General features: G+C 40.7%; 1 protein-coding gene across 2 annotated transcripts in view; it reads right to left on the bottom strand.

Moving 5' to 3' along the window:
• NDC1 (NDC1 transmembrane nucleoporin) overlaps positions 1-14,232 on the bottom strand; it is a 61,401-nt gene extending 47,169 nt beyond the window's left edge. Inside the window, exons 1-5 of one of the 2 annotated variants that reach the window (XM_025288682.2) lie at positions 14,011-14,232; positions 9,648-9,768; positions 7,291-7,392; positions 4,900-5,074; positions 3,451-3,589 (exon numbers count right to left, since the gene is read on the bottom strand). In XM_025288682.2, coding sequence (XP_025144467.1) covers positions 3,451-3,589; positions 4,900-5,074; positions 7,291-7,392; positions 9,648-9,768; positions 14,011-14,217 — 744 coding nt within the window. In that variant the 5' untranslated portion in view covers positions 14,218-14,232. The other variant, XM_006061751.3, reaches the window with a different exon arrangement.
• Between the last annotated feature and the right edge of the window lie 4,675 nt (positions 14,233-18,907).

The raw sequence follows: 18,907 nt of genomic DNA, 5'->3' as shown, positions 1-18,907 counted from the left end.
AAGATACTTCCCAAAGCCAAACTTGCACCCAAAAAAAGTCATGGTCACTGTTTGGTGACTTGCTGCCTGTCTGATCCACTACACCTTTCTGAATCCTGGCAAAACCATTATACCTGAGAAGTATGTTCAGCAAATCGATGAGACCCCCTGAAAACTACAACACAACAGTCAACAGAATGGGTCCAGTTCTTCCCCAAAACATCTGACTGCACGTCACACAACCAACACTTCACAAGTTCAAAGAACCAGGCTACCAAGTTTTGCTTCATTCGTCATATTCACCTGATCTCTCGTCAATCAACCACCACTTCTTAAAGCATCTCGAGAATTTTTTGCAGAGAGAATGCTTCCACAACCAGCAAGAGGCAGAAAATGCTTTCCAAGAATTTGTTAAATCCCAAAGCACAGATTTTTATAGTACAGGAATAAACAAACTTATTTCTCGTTGGCAAAAATGTGTCGCCTGTAATGGTTCCTATTTTGATGAATAAAGATGTGTTTCAGCCTAGTTATAATGGTTTAAAATTCATGGTCTGAAACGGCCATTAGTTTTTCACCAACCTAATATAATAAGGACTATCAAGATGGAGTAAGTATAAAAAAACATAATAATTAACAGCTAACACTTTTTGGACACTTACCACATACCAGGTACTATTCCAAGCACTTTAAATGTATTAATCCATTTAAACCTCACAACAACCGCCTATTATTATTTCCATCTTACAGTTGAGAAAAACAAGGCACAGAGAGGTTAAGTAATTTAACCAATGTTATCAGTTAGCAAAACAAAAATCTGTGATTTTAATGCAGGCTGGCTGGCTTCAGAGCCTGAAACCTTAAAGACAGTATATAATGCCTCTACACTAAAATTTTTCACATGGGCTTTGGAGAAAAACAGGAGGTCATAAAGAAGACACAAGCCTAAGAATCAGGAGACCTGAGCTGTAATACTGCCTTTTTGTGTACAACATTAAGTAAGTCTCATCACCTATCTAATTATCTGAGAGAGAATAAGTCTGAACCAGCTAAACAGTTCCTCAGTGGGTACCTTCCAATGCTAACAATCTAAGAGTAAAGAATCAAGCAAGAAAAAATATGAAAGGTTTTTTCTGAAAAAATTACACTTCTTGTGAAACAAGGGTTGTGTACCCTAAAAATGCCAATGGGAAAAATATTTTCATATTACTGGAGAGGATCTGCAGAAACCTGAAGAACCAAAGATGGACTCCCCAAATTCTGGTCTTCCTTTGTGTTTATAGGGCTGGTCTTCTTTAAGGATTTCAGAAGCAGAAGGACAGCAAAGTCCTTAGGTAGAGGTTTTGTCTTCATACCATATCTGCAGATTCCAACAGTATCTTACAAAAAGCAGCCCAGGTGAAATGAATACTTGGTCACTAACCACACAGCCTGAAGTACCCTGGTTTATTAAAATACTTTCAAAGTCCAAGATGTAGAATTGCACCTATCCCACGCAGTCACGGGGTGCTACCGCTATCTCACCTTCACCTCCCAGTAAGAAGAGCGTAGCTCCTGTACTATCACCACTGCAGCTCTCACCTCAACCGTCACGTACAAGGGTGCAGAGAGGCTACGGCAGCAGTTAGGTGCACAGAGAAAGCTAATATACCCTCTTCTTGCTCCTAAGGTGACATGCTTTTCAATTCCTTGTTGGGTTCTTCTGTGATTTGGCTATGAGCTATCCTTTACCTATTCAAATATTCACTATGTGTCAGGCTCCATAAATCTTATCTCATTTAATAATCTTCCAAATAGTCTTATCGGTGTATAACTTACCAAGCCTATCTTGGTATTTATTCATTTCTTTGTACCCTACTCCACACCAGTGTTGTGCTTTTCCCTATCAGTCAGTCATTAACAATCTAATAAGGGCAATAGAACTGAGTTTTGTAGCAGAAGCGAGTTTAAAGAAGAAAAAAAAAACCTAATGGACTAACAGCAAATTGGTTAAAATACTATATTTTTAAAGAGATGTAATTTTTCATATTGTTACATGAAAAAGTAGTTACTGAATAATACGTGCAAAATAAAAGTATTTATGAAAACCCCAACCCATCAAATATATAATATTACAGCCACTATATTTATAAATGTACAATGAAGGGTCTGGAAAAATATACAAGAGTGAATCCAAAATTTTATCAAAAGAAATTACAAAAAATTTAGCAGTCAAATTTTACAAATGCGCATTACATGGTATAAACAATAATTTATCAGTACTGCCAATACTGGACTCCCCTTGTTCACTCCCTTACACATCTGTGATGTTAAACAGGCTTTCACTATCAACAGAAGTCCATGAAGGAGCAAGATACTTGGGAGTAATCTAATTTTTCTCTAGTACTTTCTTTTCTTCATTTTCTATATTCTTAATGATGTTTCAATCAAAGATGATTCACCATCGATATTTCTATGCAGGATTTTGAGATCTTTCTCCTTGTAAAATTCTGAGGTAGCGAAGATGGCACTCTGCTTCTAACTCACCTTCACAGGATGGGAAGAACTTGTAACAGGACTCCTGTCATAGGCTCACAGACAGCAGAGAGGTAAGCGCCACAGTCTTGCCTATGAGCACTATCTCTTTGCAGTAGGTGTATTTTCATCAGATTGTTCTCAAGAATGCAACAGGCATGTGAAAACTTCAGTTAAACCAGGAGAACCCTAATCCATCACACTCTAATATTTACACTCTCGTGGCATATCATTTATCTATACATCCCTCCCCTACACTCTCCCTCCCAGACTGGGTCCTAGCGCGAAGGAACTGGTTCTAACAGTTTTACTCCAAAGCCCAGGATTCAGTATGCCATAGAGCAGGAATGAAGCGAACAACAGCACAGTCAAGAACAGTGGCAGCAGGCTACAGAGAGCCTGGATGGCACTGGAGAAACCCCAACCTACCTTTCTCTCTCCTGCCAGAGGAGGGGACAGCTTCTACCAAATTAGTAGATTTTTAAAAACCTAAGTGAAAGACAGTCTAAACTGTCCCACTCAAACCAATCAAACTGTTTTATTTATTCAGAATGTAACTAACATGTTCTATACTTACTTGTACCTCCTCAAGCTAATGAGATTCTTAGGTTCAAAAAGAAGCTGGCGGCTGCACAGAGGTACTTGGCCTGAGTGTCATCTTCACCCTCCCCCAGCCCTGCTCGGTCACAGCAGCTGCCACTACCTAGCAAGGAGGGAAAGAGTGGAGCAAAGCGGTATTCTGAGAGACGCAGCAGGAAGGGTAACTGCAGCTCCCAGACACTCAAGTCTCATGAAGACAAAGATCTCCTCTCCAAATGGCATTCTGAGCATCTCAGTCCTAAGTTTCACTGATCAAATCTCAAATTAAGCAGATGAGGCCAGTTATATAAAGAATCACCAGGGCAATTTTAACCCAGCCAAATTTTGACATAAGGAAATGCTCAAATGACAGCTTACCTGTATGATGGGAAATGGAAGGTAGTTCATATTGTTAATAAAATACAGGAGGCTATAGCTATAGCCCATAAACGCTCCAGCCAGTAGGAAGAAAAGGTGATACTCATTTAAGCAGGTTGGTACAGCAGGGCTATCTAAGCTGAAAGGGAAAAGTTAGGTTATTAGTTCAATAGCCAGGGACACATCACCATTTAGGCTCAATATTTACTGAAGGCAAAGCTTTGACTTAATTACTTAAGAAATGCCCCAAATTCTAACATAAGGGTGTGTTTCAGGTTAAGTGTGGGCAAAAGATTAACAAAACCCTTTCCCCTGATGCATGAGAATTTGATCTTTACTTAAAACTAAGAAGCATCCTGTGGTTCTGGACCCAAGGCATGACATAAATTTCCTGCTAATCACTTCTCTTAAGAAGCATGGGCTTGGCTGTTACTTTTGCAGAAAAACCTTAATAAATCTTCCCATTTTAAGAACAAAACAAAAAACACAACTCTAGCTCTGCTCATTTGGAAATCTGGTAAGGGTAAGAATGTCTCCTATGACAGTAACCAATGGTGATTTTGAGTTACTGGTAAACTGTATCTGGGCTAGGAAGGACTGTAAATGAAGGCTATATACCTGATAGAGATGCCATAACTTTGGGCTTCTCTCTGTGTTGTCTCTTATAAGGAGGCAATCCTTCATGGGAACCCTTTCACTAAAGAACATTTACCACATTAGGATAAAAGCCTGCCCTATATAATAGTAACTGGGGAACAAAAGGAAATCAAGTATTCAGTAGTCATGAACACTGTATAAAAGCAATGGCTAATTGAGGACTTAAAGACTACTCCAGAAATCTTTTTTTATTTTTAAAATCAGAATATCAACTTGGTATTTATATCAATGTCATCTGTTCGAGAACTGTGTTTCAAAATTATAAAACTGCTCTACTGAAGAAGGTAGTTGTAATTATTTAACTTTTTTTTATTCTTCCCATATTATCCTTCCTTCAAACCCCAACCTAAATGCCACCTCCTCCCAGAAGCCATGTATGAATCCCTCCCTGCTTTCTGAACTCCCACAAGTTTTATCTGCACATTTCATTTTCTTCCTGTTACATCCTATTTCTCACACACTTCTATTCCTCTCCTCATATATGCATTTGCACCCATGTCTTCCATCACCTACTGTTCTCAGCTCTGAAGGAGCTTGTAGTCCACATATATATAAATCATTCTAATAAACCCAACAGCGTCTGGCATAGCACCTTGCACAGAATGGCTTAAAAAAAAACTGCTGAATTCAACAAACACAAAACATCAAAATCATCTGATGTATGTATGTGAGAAAGCACTTTTTAACAGAAGTCTGGAAAGTAAAGAATGTCCATAAACTATTAATGTATACAGGTCACCTTTGGATTAATAACTAAACAAGGACCCTTATAAAAAATGTATGGAGTATCACCTCTCGGTACCAGTGCAGGGGACCACAAGGAAGCTGTACTGGCCCTTGGTCATCGCTGTAGCACACCAAGCCATCAACATTCCCATTGCAGCGTGCATAAAGGAGTGCATGAGCTGCTGCGGATGAAGGATCTTTCCTATCAGTGCCAGTCTTGAGCAGGGAATGGAAGGTACGACTGAAAAGAAAACACGAGACTGTGGCTTTAACATCCACGGCATATAAAGCAGGGACCTAAACTCTTCCCTCCCCTCCCTGCATAAACACTCCAAAGGGCAGGAAGAAACCGAGTCAGTATAAAACACAGTACAGAAACCTTCTAAGTTAAAATAACCTAAAAAAAGACTGAGTAAATACAGATACACACAGAAAAAGAAAAACCAAAGAATCTAGAGAGATGAAACCTAAGGATAGTATGATTAACATTTTTCAATTCTTTTTAATTAAGATTTCCGGACTCAAATAGTGCCTACCCTGGCACTTCCCTTACTCCTATATAGGAATAAACAATAATTTTAAGATAGTGCCTGTCTTCCAGCAAGTTGTCCTTATTTCAGCATTTTGAATTGACAATATATAGTTCATCTGGAAAAATAAACCACAAACTAGGTAAATAATGAAAACGCTGAACACTAAAATAAACGCTTGCAAGGTGAACTCGGGTAGGCAAGAGTGGGTAGGAGGTGAGGCATGCTGGCCTTTGAGAACAGCTGGCACAGGGTTCCGTGACCTATCTTTGTACACAGTCTTCTTTTAATTCTGACAGTATTTAATACACACCAAGTATGGTGGAAAACTAATCATAAAGGGAGAGGGCTTAGGTGCTTTACAATTTGGAGAAGAGGATGCTATCACCTTTCCCTCCCTACCAGAAATGCCCACAACACCTATTGACTGTAATTGACTTATACTCTGAACATATACCAAACCTTCTGATGTCACTAAACCTTTTTATATGCTATATCTTTCCCCTAGAAAATCATTTTTCTTCCTTGTCTACTTAATATACTCACCCTTCAAGGCTTGGTTTAAACATCATCTCCTCAGGAAGTTCACCATGCTGGGTAAATGGTGCTCCTATATACTATCCTACTATCCAGTGTATTACCTGGATACACTGGATATCCAGTGTCTCCTATTATCCAGTCTCAACATTAACTGTGACCTCTTGGGGAAAACTGGGACCAAACATCTCTTATCCCTACACAATCCACTGCATAATGAATGTTGAAGGAATGAGCCAAAGTGACTAGTCAGGCTTGAAGAAAGCCTAGATGAAGGCTTCCCAGGCGGTCCAGTGGTTAAGACTTCACGCTTCCACTGCAGAGAGCACAGATTCAGTTCCTAGTTGGAGAACTAAGACCATGCAAGCCATGTAGCACAGGTCCGCCACCCCTCTCCCCACACCAAAAAAGCTAGCTGTGAGTCAAGGGGTTCTACAGATGGCTTGAATAGAAAAAGAGATCCATCAGCAACTAGTGAGGGATTAGAAAAGCAAAGGAAAAGGGTATATTATAAAATCCAGAGAACAATGTGAAATTGTATATATCTAGCCAGGAAGTACTCAAGAGCTAAAAAGAGGAATGAAGTTATAGTGAAAAAAAGAAGTATATGAAAAAGCTTCTCATTTTACCTCAAGGACAGACTTAAGGAATCTGAAAAGGCAGGAAGAGCAAGGAGAGAAATTGAGAAAAAGTAAAACACTCTAAAATCTAGCAGGTGATTCTCCCAAAGCAAAACATATGATATTTTAAATTTTGTTGTTCCAAAATCACAGAATTATAAACTTTAATATTTGAAAAGGACCTCAGAAATCATCTGGTCTTGATCTCCTACTCTATAAAGGAGTTATTTTTATAATATATCTGCTAAATCACAACTTTAATCACTAGCTGTGAACTATTAAAATGTCTAAATTTTTTTAATGTCATAAAATACATATTTAAAAAATTACCATTTTAAGTGTATAGTTTAAAGTACACTCACATTGCTGTGCAACCATCACCACCATCCATCTCCAAACTTCTCCATCTTCCCCTGAGCCTACTAACTCTGTATCCACTAAACAACTGCCCACTCCCTCCTCCCTCAAGTCCCCGGCAACCATCATTCTACTTCATATCTCCATGAATTCGAGACTACTCTGGTTACCTCATATATGGAAGTGGAATCATCCACTTTGTCCTAAGAGTGCTAATTATTTTTTAAAATCAGAGAAAGTATCAAATAAATTTTACCGTAAGACACTCAAAAGCATATAATTCTGTACACATTTTAAAACTCTGACACAAAATACAGCCTCTGATGTACACATCCACATACAAAACTCACTATGTCTGCTCTTAGTAAAATAAATTCAGGTATTTTAAAGATGGCTAACATTTAAAAACTCACCTGTATAGAACTCCACATTGAAAATACTTATTATTACAATTACCACTGACAGCAGCAGAAGGTAAAAGATAATGTAGGAATTATACAGATCATTGAAAGAAGCTAAAACAAGAGAGAGATGAATTAGTGAGTTCATTCAGACATGCTGTCACATTTAGTATACTGCAAAAAAAGGGGGGCTTGAACCACAACTCTAATTCTAACTTAAAAACTTATCTTTAATATATACCAGAATTTCTTTTAGATGACCCAGATGATAACATCAGACAAATGATACCATATGCAAACATATTTCAAGTGAAACAGAGAAGTACCACATTTAGTACTATACCAACAGTTTCTTTCTAAAATGTAAGTATTTTTCAGATCTCTTCTTAAATGCAATTAGTCCCTATAGCTAAAAAAAGTAACATTTCCAGAAATAGAATAATCTGTAAATCATCCAAATGAACAGAATTAAAAATAAAAATTCACGACATCCCTGTGAAATACTAATACATTCACATTTTAGAGTGTTTTAACAATCAATATTCCATCTAAAAAAATGTGACAGTTTAAAATATGTATATATTATGCCTAAAAACATGAAGAGAAATAAAAATATGGACATAGGTTTGTTAAATAGACTAAATGAGACCAATTATTTTTAAAATTTTAATTCATTGACCAAAATTACTGAAAAATTATTAAGCATCCACAAGTAAATTTCTCAAGCATTACACTGAGCTAAAAGAGAGAAAGAACTAATTCATGTGGCTGGAAATAAGAAGGAAGGACTAAATTTTTCTGTAAAGACTTTAGGAAGCAAAAGTTGAAGCAGACAAGTAATATTTGATGAGAAAAATGGCATAAATCAAATCCAATCTGTAGGAAAAGGGACACTAGAGTTAAAGAACCCATGGGCCACGAAATGGCAAGAAGTTTTTTCTGAAGTACCAATCCATAACAACTGGTCATGGCTCTAGATTACAATACTGAATATTCTAAAGCTACAACTAGACATGCATGAGTCACGCAGACACAGGCAAGGTGGTTACAGAAATACCTGCCACCCTGGTACTAGCTTACGGCTTAACTTCATCTGACTGTGAGATTCACCCAAAAAGTGATTGATATCTCTCAATAAAAAACTTAAAATGACTTCAATTCTTTAGCAGCAATCTCTCTCCAAAGGCCATAAGGTAAGCTTTTAACTCTTGGAAAATGGGCATTTCTTCTGAAAAATTAAATTAACAACATACTTCCCACTTTTAAAAGCAAAAGAAATCTATTGTTACCATTTTGGAGTGGAGGGGGGAAAGGAAGAATTTCAAGAATATTGTGCTTTTTAGCCTTAAGCAAGACCTTAAAAGCCTTCAAAATCTACTCTGGGAACATTTCTCTTTTTGAATTCTAGTGTGGCAGAGTGGAAAAAATATAGGCTTTGAAGTCAGAGACCAATATTCAAATCCTAGTTCAGTTACTCACTAGCTGTGTCTCTGCACAGACTTATAACCTGAGTCTCAGGTCCCTCATTGAAGTAGAAATACTACCTCATTCTTATCATACAAGGTTGTATTAATAGGAAGGATAAGAAGTAACATCCTGGGATTTCCCTGGTGGGCCAGTGGTTAAGACTCCACTTCTCCACTGCAAGGGGTGCAAGTTCGATCCCTTGTTGGGGAAGTAAGACCCCCATATGCCATGAGGAGTGGACAAAAAAAAAATAAAAGAATATATTTAAGGTACTTAGCATGGTGCCTAGCACATAGTAGGCAGCAATAATTGGTAGCTATTATTAACATAAAGTAGTTACACTTTGATGAATTTATTAATTTTACTGTCGCCAAGAATTTTGAGAAACATTAGCCTGCTACAATTTTTTCCTTCTTATTAATCAGTTTAACTCTATGTTCCTTAGTCTCCTCCTTTTCTCTTTTTTCATCTTTCTTATCAGCCACAATAAAGAAGTATTCTTAATTTTAGAAAAAATTTTTAAAAGATATGTCATATTTTCTATCTATAATTTTTAAATATGTAAAAGTATTAGTTCACTTCCTTAAAAAGAAAGCTCACAGGTTCACTTCCTCAATAAAGCTGTCAAAGAGAAAAGACCAACAAAATTAAGTTTTTATTAATGTGGTCTCTAGTGATCTTTCTGCTTCTGTGAACAGTCTCTGACAGGTTTTGTGATCTTATTATATAGTGAAAATGCCTATGTTAGGCAGGGAACGGCTTAAGAACCTCAGAATGAATTTTTTTTTTTTTTTTTTGCCACTCTCAATACAGAGACTAAAATAAATGTAAACCGTAATGCAATTTTTATGTTGAAAAGTGGGTCCTGTAAATTTGTTATCCCCAAACTGAATATCACTTACCAGACAGCCACTGTATAGGATGAAATAAATCAATGCTGCTGAAGATCACAAATACTGTGGTACAGATGGGCAGCAGCAGCACTGACCAGACAATGCTTGTAACTATCCTCCAGCCCAACACCTGCAATTAAATAAACAAAATCCCTCAATCATGAAGGCAGTTAAACTACTCCAGTTATTTCAGTTATGCAAATCTTATCTTTTCATACAGGATGTTAATCACTAATATTTACACCCAGATTACAGGCCATGCAGCTGTCTATAAACTCCAATGGTCCACTACTATTAACAATATTACATACCACTACAGAATTTTCTCCTATCAGTGAACACTTGCTGTTTTAGTCCAGAGTCAGATGTCACATTAAATATCACACTTTGGGGAGTGAAGTAGGTTTCATTTAGTTTACAATTGTATTTCACAGCAACTTACAGTTGTCTCCCTAGGTTTGATAAACAAGTTAATATCTGAAAGTGTATACATATTACTACTAAAATTCTCCAAGCCAGGCTTCAGCAATATGTAAACCGTGAACTTCCTGATGTTCAAGCTGGTTTTAGAAAAGGCAGAGGAACCAGAGATCAAATTGCCAACATCCACTGGATCATGGAAAAAGCAAGAGAGTTCCAGAAAAACATCAATTTCTGCTTTATTGACTATGCCAAAGCCTTTGACTGTGTGGATCACAATAAACTGTGGCAAATTCTGAAAGAGATGGGAATACCAGACCACCTGACCTGCCTCTTGAGAAATTTATATGCAGGTCAGGAAGCAACAGTCAGAACTGGACATGGAACAACAGACTGGTTCCAAATAGGAAAAGGAGTTCGTCAAGGCTGTATATTGTCACCCTGTTTATTTAACTTATATGCAGCGTACATCATGAGAAACGCTGGACTGGAAGAAACACAAGCTGGAATCAAGATTGCCAGGAGAAATATCAATAACCTCAGATATGCAGATGACACCACCCTTACAGCAGCAAGTGAAGAGGAACTAAAAAGCCTCTTAATAAAGGTGAAAGCAGAAGAGTGAAAAAGTTGGCTTAAAGCTCAACATTCAGAAAACCAAGATCATGGCATCCGGTCCCATCACTTCATGGGAAATAGATGGGGAAACAGTGTCAGACTTTATTTTTCTGGGCTCCAAAATCACTACAGATGGTGACTGCAGCCATGAAATTAAAAGACGCTTACTCCTTGGAAGGAAAGTTATGACCAACCTAGATAGCATATTCAAAAGCAGAGACATTACTTAGCCAACAAAGGTTCGTCTAGTCAAGGCTATGGTTTTTCCTGTGGTCATGTATGGATGTGAGAGTTGGACTGTGAAGAAGGTTGAGTGCTGAAGAATTGATGCTTTTGAACTGTGGTGTTGCAGAAGACTCTTGAGAGTCCCTTGGACTGCAAGGAGAGCCAACCAGTCCATTCTGAAGATCAGCCCTGGGATTTCTTTGGAAGGAATGATGCTAAAGCTGAAACTCCAGTACTTTGGCCACCTCATGTGAAGAGTTGACTCACTGGAAAAGACTCTGATGCTGGGAGGGACTGGGGGCAAGAGAAGGGGACGACAGAGGATGAGATGGCTGGATGGCATCACTGACTCAATGGACGTGAGTCTGAGTGAACTCCGGGAGTTGGTGATGGACAGGAAGGCCTGGCGTGCTGCGATTCACGGGGTCGCAAAGAGTCGGACACGACTGAGCGACTGATCTGATCTGATCTGATCTGATACATATTACAGGAATCATGAATATACTGCAACTGTGTTTACAATTATTAGATATGGGCTCCTAACTGGGCACCTACTTCATTGTATTCATGTCTGAATTATCAGTGCCTACCTCGTAAGACATGGGCTTCCCACCTGCCAATGCAGGAAACATAAGAGACACAGGTTCCACCCCTGGATGGGGAAGATCCTCTATAGAAGGGCATGGCAATCCACTCCAGTATTCTTGCCTGGAGAATCCCATGAACAGAGGAGTCTGGTGGGCTACAGTCCATAGGATGGCAAAGAGTCAGACACGACTGAAGCAACTTAACACATACACACACACCTCAAAAGAGACACAAGATTTACTGCTGAATACATAAATACAAGAAAAGATCTTGAGGGATTTTAAGCGCAAAAGTGACAATCAGATTTCTCTCTGGAAGGTAAAACACCCTTGTGTCTGTAAGGTGGCTACACTGAAGATGGATCAGAGGGGACAAGAGGCAGACAGCAGAGAAACAGGAGGCAGCAGACCCCAACAGCCCAAGCCAAAGATTTCTGTCAGTGTCTGAAGGAAGGCGGTGGCAATAAGAAAGCTTAAAAAAGAAAAACTGCAGCCATCTTTCTGATGCACAATCTGCAGGACATCAACAGCTGATAAAGGTTGTAAAGAACAGGCAAGATTTAGTATTAATAACTTGGGATACAAAGAAAATTCTTCAAGAGATGTGAATACCAGACCACTTGACCTGCCTCTTGAGAAATCTGTATACAGGTCAAGAAGCAACAGTTAGAACTGGACATGGAACAACAGACTGGTTCCAAATGGGAAAAGGAGTTCGTTAAGGCTGTATACTGTCACCCTGCTTATTTAAATTATATGCAGAGTACATCATGAGAAATGCTGGGCTGGATGAAGCAAGCACAAGCTGGAATCAAGATTGCCAGGAAAAGTATCAATAACCTCAGATATGCAGATGACACCACCCTTATGGCAGAAAGTGAAGAACTAAAGAGTCTCTTGATGAAAGTGAAAGAGGAAGAGTGAAAAAGCTGGCTTAAAACTCAACATTCAGAAAACTAAAATCATAGCATCTGGTCCCGTCACTTCATGGCAAATAGATGGGCAAACAGTGGCTGACTTTATTTTTTGGGAGGACTCCAAAATCACTGCAGGTGGTGACTGCAGCCATGAAATTAAAAGACGCTTACTCATTGGAAGGAAAGCTATGACCAACCTAGACAGCATATTAAAAAACAGAGACATTACTTTGTCAACAAAGGTCCATCTAGTCAAAGCCATGATTTTTCCAGTGGTCATGTATGGATGTGAGAATTGGACTGTGAAGAAAGCTGAGCGCCGAAGAATTGATGGTTTTGAACTGTGGTGTTGGAGAAGACTCTTGAGAGTCCCTTGGACTGCAAGGAGATCCAACCAGTCCATCCTAAAGGAAATCACTCCTGAGTATTCATTGGAAGGACTGATGCTGAAGCTGAAACTCCAATACTTTGACCACCTGATGCGAAGAACTGACTCATTGGAAAAGACCCTGATGCTGGGAAAGACTGAAGGCAGGAGAAGGGGACGACAGAGGATGAAATGGTTGGATGGCATCACCGACGCAATGGACATGAGTTTGAGTAAACTCCGGGAGTTGGTGATGGACAGGGAGGCCTGGCATGCTGCAGTCCATGGGGTCCCAAAGAGTCGGACGCGACTGAGCCACTGGACTGAACTGAACAAAGTAGATGGCAGTGCTGCCAGGATATAAGCACTGTTCTAACAGGGAACTTACTCCTGTTACTCTTTGCCCGCCACAGAAGGGATGCAGAACTGTTGACTAAACTTCCAGAAGGAAGTACCTCCTCACCTCCGGCCCACAGGGTCCACATTCCTCTAATTTGACAAAATGCCCGTCCTGCTTTTACCCAGACCCCAAGTCCAGCTGCTGTCTTTCCGATTCCGGATATTCTTTCCCGCTTCTTATCCCAAGTAGTCAACAAATTAAAGATGTTTGCACTTAGTAGGTACACCTCCCTGACATACAACTCTGTCCCATTCCCCGCCCCAATTCCCATGCAGGTCATCCTTCCCACCATGACCAGCTTCCATTCAGGACCCCTCTCTCACACAGTAACAAGGTTACACTCAGGACGTCCCGCACAGACACACACCTTGTAACCAACCCTCCTTAGCACGCCCCTCCCTACTATATGTAACAAGCTTCCACTGAGAATGCCCCGCACAACCTCGAAACCACTCACTCGGGTCTCCCCACCTCCCCATGCGCTCCCCACGCTACTAGAGTCAGCCCCTCCCCCGGCCAGCGCGCACGCGCGACCGACCCCCGCAAACCAGCCAGACCCCCGAGCTAACGAGCGCCTGCCACGGTGCGCGCAGCACTCACGCGCCACAGGATGTCCCGCGACCCTCCGGGGCAGGGCCGACTCGCAGCCGTGGCCATGGTGATGGCTGCCCCTACTCTGAGGGGTGCAGGATACAGCGAGCCCGCCCGCCACCGCAGTTCAAAGGGAGGAAGGCCCCCGGAGGGCCCCATTGGGGCTGCCTCAAACGCTGCCTGGGAGAAGCCCGGCCCAGGCCCCAACCCATCCCTTCGAGGCTTCTTCTGGACAGGCCCAACGGACCAGAACTGCCGCGCAGACACGTCCCCCAGAGAGGGCTGGGACTCCAGGGCCCGCCCTCTGGAGTCCAAAAGGTCTCTCCGAAGCAGGGTCCAGCGGGGCGCCAGAAACTGGGGGCGGCGCTGCATGCCGGGAATTGTAGTCTTCATGGACCTCTGGGAGCAAGGAGGAGCGTTGCATTCTGGGACTGGAAGTTCCAGAGTACAGCATGCTGGGAGTCGAAGTCTTCCTTGCCGTACCTTGTGCCATCTGGGAATCGTAGTCATTTATAAAGCCGCTACTAGTTGCAGTGTTGACTGATTAGAGTTCCACGATTACAAAGAACTGGCAAAATGATTTGCCTTCGTTTCTTTCGATCTTACTTTATCTGTTGTCTGACAGTGAAATCAAAGGATGCCGTGGCCCTATCCACAAAGATACTAATTTTACTCAAATGAAGAACTGTCTTTCCCTAGAGAAACCTTTGGTTTCCTGGTTTCTAGTTCCAGCTCTACCACTTGCTCAGAGGAATATCTTGACTCTCCCCGAGCCTATAAAATAAGCATAAAAATAAACAGGGCATCACATGATGTGAGGATGTACTAAAATACTGTACAAATATTCAGTTCAGTTCAGTTCAGTCCAGTCACTCAGTCGTGTCCGACTCTTTGCGACCCCATGAATCACAGCACGCCAGGCCTCCGGGTCCATCACCAGCTCCCTGAGTTCACGCAAATTCATGTCTAGTGAGTCGGTGATGCCATCCAGCCATCTCATCCTCTGTCGTCCCCTTCTCCTCCTGCCCCCAATCCCTCCCAGCATCAGGGTCTTTTCCAATGAGTCAACTCTTCGCATGAGGTGACCAAAGTATTGGAGTTTCAGCTTCAGCATCAGTCCTTCCAATGAACACCCAGGACTGATCTCCTTTAGGATGGACTGGTTGGATCTCCTTGCAGTCCAAGGGACTCTCAAGAGTCTTCTCCAACACCACAGTTCAAAACCATCAATTCTTCAGCACTCAGCCTTCTTCACAGTCCAACTCTCACATCCATACATGACCACAGGAAAAACCATAGCTTTGACTAGATGGACCTTTGTTGGCAAAGTAATATCTTTGCTTTTCAATATGCTATCTAGGTTGGACATAACTTTCCTTCCAAGGAGTAAGCGTCTTTTAATTTCATGGCTGCAGTCACCATCTGCAGTGAATTTGGATCCCCAAAAAATAGTCTGACACTGTTTCCACTGTTTCCCCATCTATTTCCCATGAAGTGATGGGACCGGATGCTCTGATCTTCGTTTTCTGAATGTTGAGCTTTAAGCCAACTTTTTCACTGTCCTCTTTCACTTTCATCAAGAGGCTTTTTAGCTCCTCTTCACTTTCTGCCATAAGGGTGGTATCATCTGCATATCTGAGGTTATTGATATTTCTCCCGGCAATCTTGATTCCAGCTTGTGCTTCATCCACCCCAGCGTTTCTCATGATGTACTCTGCGTATAAGTTAAATAAACAGGGTGACAATATACAGCCTTGATGTACTCCTTTTCCTATTTGGAACCAGTCTGTTGTTCCATGTCCAGTTCTAACTGTTGCTTCCTGACCTGCATACAGGTTTCTCAAGAGGCAGGTCAGGTGGTCTGGTATTCCCATCTCTTTCAGAATTTTCCACAGTTTATTGTGATCCACACAGTCAAAGGCTTTGGCATAGTCAATAAAGCAGAAAATGATGTTTTTCTGGAACTCTCTTGTTTTTTTGATGATCCAGCAGATGTTGGCAATTTGATCTCTGGTTCCTCTGCCTTTTCTAAAACCAGCTTGAACATCTGGAAGTTCACAGTTCACGTATTGCTGAAGTCTGACTTGGAGAATTTTAAGCATTACTAGCATGTGAGATGAGTGCAATTGTGCAGTAGTTTGAGCATTCTTTCACATTGCCTTTCTTTGGGATTGGAATGAAAACTGACCTTTTCCAGTCCTGTGGCCACTGCTGAGTTTTCCAAATTTGCTGGCATATTGAGTGCAGCACTTTCACAGTGTCATCTTTCATGATTTGAAATAGCTCAACTGGAATTCCATCACCTCCACTAGCTTTGTTCATGGTGATGCTTCCTAAGGCCCACTTGACTTCACATTCCAGGATGTCTGGCTCTAGGTGAGTGATCACACCATCATGATTGCATAGTAGCTTTCCTAAAACCCCTGCTTAAGAAAGAGCTAGTTCATCTTCTTTGCTCTTTGTTAATCCCTTCCTCCATTCAGCTACATGGAACTTGGATGTATTGCCTGCCATATTGAACCACAGGAAGGAAGTCAGACTCTGCTGCTGCTAAGTCACTTCAGTCGTGTCCGACTCTGTGCGACCCCATAGACGGCAGCCCACCAGGCTCCCCTGTCCCTGGGATTCTCCAGGCAAGAACACTAGAGTGGGTTGCCATTTCCTTCTCCAACTCTAGACAAAGTTAAATACCGAGCTAAAAGAAAACTTGATTACTTGGAGCAATCATACTATTTGTGGGCTACCTGCCTTTACCTTCTGAAACTAAGGAGCTAGTAGCCTATAGCTGTTGAAACTACCACAAGTGCCCACAACCATCTGCAGTTGCTTTCCAATCCTTTGTTTCTTCATCAGTAATAAAAAGGTGTTGCAAGATGCTGTATTAGATCAGATTTTGTTTATAAATTATCTGCCACACAGTAGAATTTCAATATATGCTAAGTATGATTAATAAGAAGATTACAGGCTTTGGAGTCAGATAAACATGGGTGTGAACACCTGCTCTGCCACTTAATATCTGTTTCATCTTGGGAAAGTCACTTTATCTTTCTTGGCTTTTGTAAAAAGATTTAAAAGCATCCCTATAGACAACTAAAGCATACCAGAAGGACACGTACACTAAATAGATGAAACTATAACCTAGTCTTCCAAAATGAAATAAAACTAAGAAAATCATATAAAATATGAAAGGATAGCACTAATTAGTACTAGAAAAACTCAGGATTATTACATTGAATGCCAGAAAGAAATAGAAATATAGCAACAATCACTGTAGAAATGGTGGTTGAACTGGGAGGAACTCAAGAGCAAATAAACAGGAGATTAATACCATAAGAAAGGAAGGACTTTTTCAAACAAAAACGATTTTTTTAAAAAGAAATAAATAGAGATGTTAGGCAAAGAAGATCTAATATATGAATAACTGGAGTTCCTGAAGAATCTGGACTCTCATTTTTAACCTCAACTCCCAACAAGGTAAGGGATATGGAAATTACTTTTTGCTAATATTTTTAAGTGAGCTATCATTTTCCTAGAGTTTTCATTTCAAAACCTTCACATTGTATAGTCCTTGGCATCTTATAGCCTGTTAGTGGAAGGGGTTGGTGGTAGCAAATAACCCTTCTTTCTCCCCATCTGTAACCTTTTCAGTGTTAAACTCAATCCTTTGAAGAAAGAAGGCTGCTGACTCTTGATAAAATGTGATTAGCTGTTTCCAAAGACAAAATAAAAGACATTTATTTTAAAAGACAGCTCTTTGGACATCCAGAGTCTCTTGTGCAACAGTATTTTGATGAGTCAAGCAAAAAATAAATTTGAAACACATGGATGATATTTCCTAAGGGGGCATGGAAAACACATATTCCCCAGGATAAACATAAGTCATTATTATTTTTCTTTTACCAAACTGAAGCCTTGAGGGAGAATTTGAAAGATTCAGCAAGTTAAAATGAGACTAAAGCTCCTCCTCCTTCCTTTGATAACCCCTCTCTGGAGCCATGCTGCTAGTCTTGATGGCTGTTTGCTGGGTTCGATTTCAAAGGAAAGAACAAAGAAGGGAGAGGCAGATCCTTGAGGGAAAATCCACACAATACAAACAAAGTATGTAATCCAGGCTTCGGAGATGACCTTTTCTTCCTTTTAAACTGGCCTGAGTTGTTTGCAAAGTCTGATTTAAACTTCTACCAGTGACACAGAGAGAGTAAAATGGAATTTGTGGGTGAAGGAAGGAGAGGCTACTTGGTGCTTGGTCTCCAAGTATATGAGGAAAGTGAAAGTCGCTCAGTTGTGTCCGACTCTTTGCAACCCCATGGACTATACAGTCTATGGAATTCTTCAGGCCAGAATACTGGAGTCGGTAGCCTTTCCCTTCTCCAGGGGATTTTCCCAACCCAGGGATCAAACTCAGGTCTCCCACATTGCAGGTGGATTCTTTATCAGCTGAGCCACAAGGGAAGCCCAAGAATACTGAAGTGGGTAGCCTATCCCTTCTCCAGTGGGTCTTCCCGACCCGGAAATTGAACCAGGGTCTCCTGCATTGCAGGCAGATTTTTCACCAGCTGAGCTATCACAGAAGCCCTATGAGGAAAGACAGGATCAGAAGCAGGATAAGTTCCTGGTAAGCCATAGGTAAAAGCTTTAGAGTCAGACAAATGCATATTTGAATCCTAGCACCTTGGTAATAGGTTAGTGTGAGCAAATCACTCAAGCTCTTAGTGCACAGGTGTCCTCAACTATGAAAAGGAGGATAATAGTGTAGTGTACACTGTCCTTTCTTTCAATCTATCTACCTAGCTAAATGGAGCCCACATTACCCACCTTCAGATAATGTGATAGTCATTAATACTGTTCACCAAGCATTTCAGGTCTCTTGTATTTTAGGCATATAGTAGGATTATACTTGGTGGTCTTCTTTAAAGTTAGGTGTGACCATGTGATACTTCTGGCCAATGAATTATGAGAAGTGGCATGTGTCAAGTGAAAGATTTAATTGTCACTGTGAGACCTTTCAGAGTTCTTTTCCTCTGGCACAGTGACCAACCCTACATGAGAAGTGCTCATTCCAACAACCCAGGGGCCTGGGTGACTGCAATGAACAGCTTCCCTGCCAATCTGTGATGAACTTGTAACATGAGCAAGAAATAAAA

The sequence above is a fragment of the Bubalus bubalis genome, chromosome 6 (assembly GCF_019923935.1).
Source record: "Bubalus bubalis isolate 160015118507 breed Murrah chromosome 6, NDDB_SH_1, whole genome shotgun sequence".
NCBI classification, from domain to species: Eukaryota; Metazoa; Chordata; class Mammalia; order Artiodactyla; family Bovidae; genus Bubalus; species Bubalus bubalis.
Note: the sequence above shows the minus strand (reverse complement) of the source record. Positions and strands in the feature narration are given on the sequence as shown.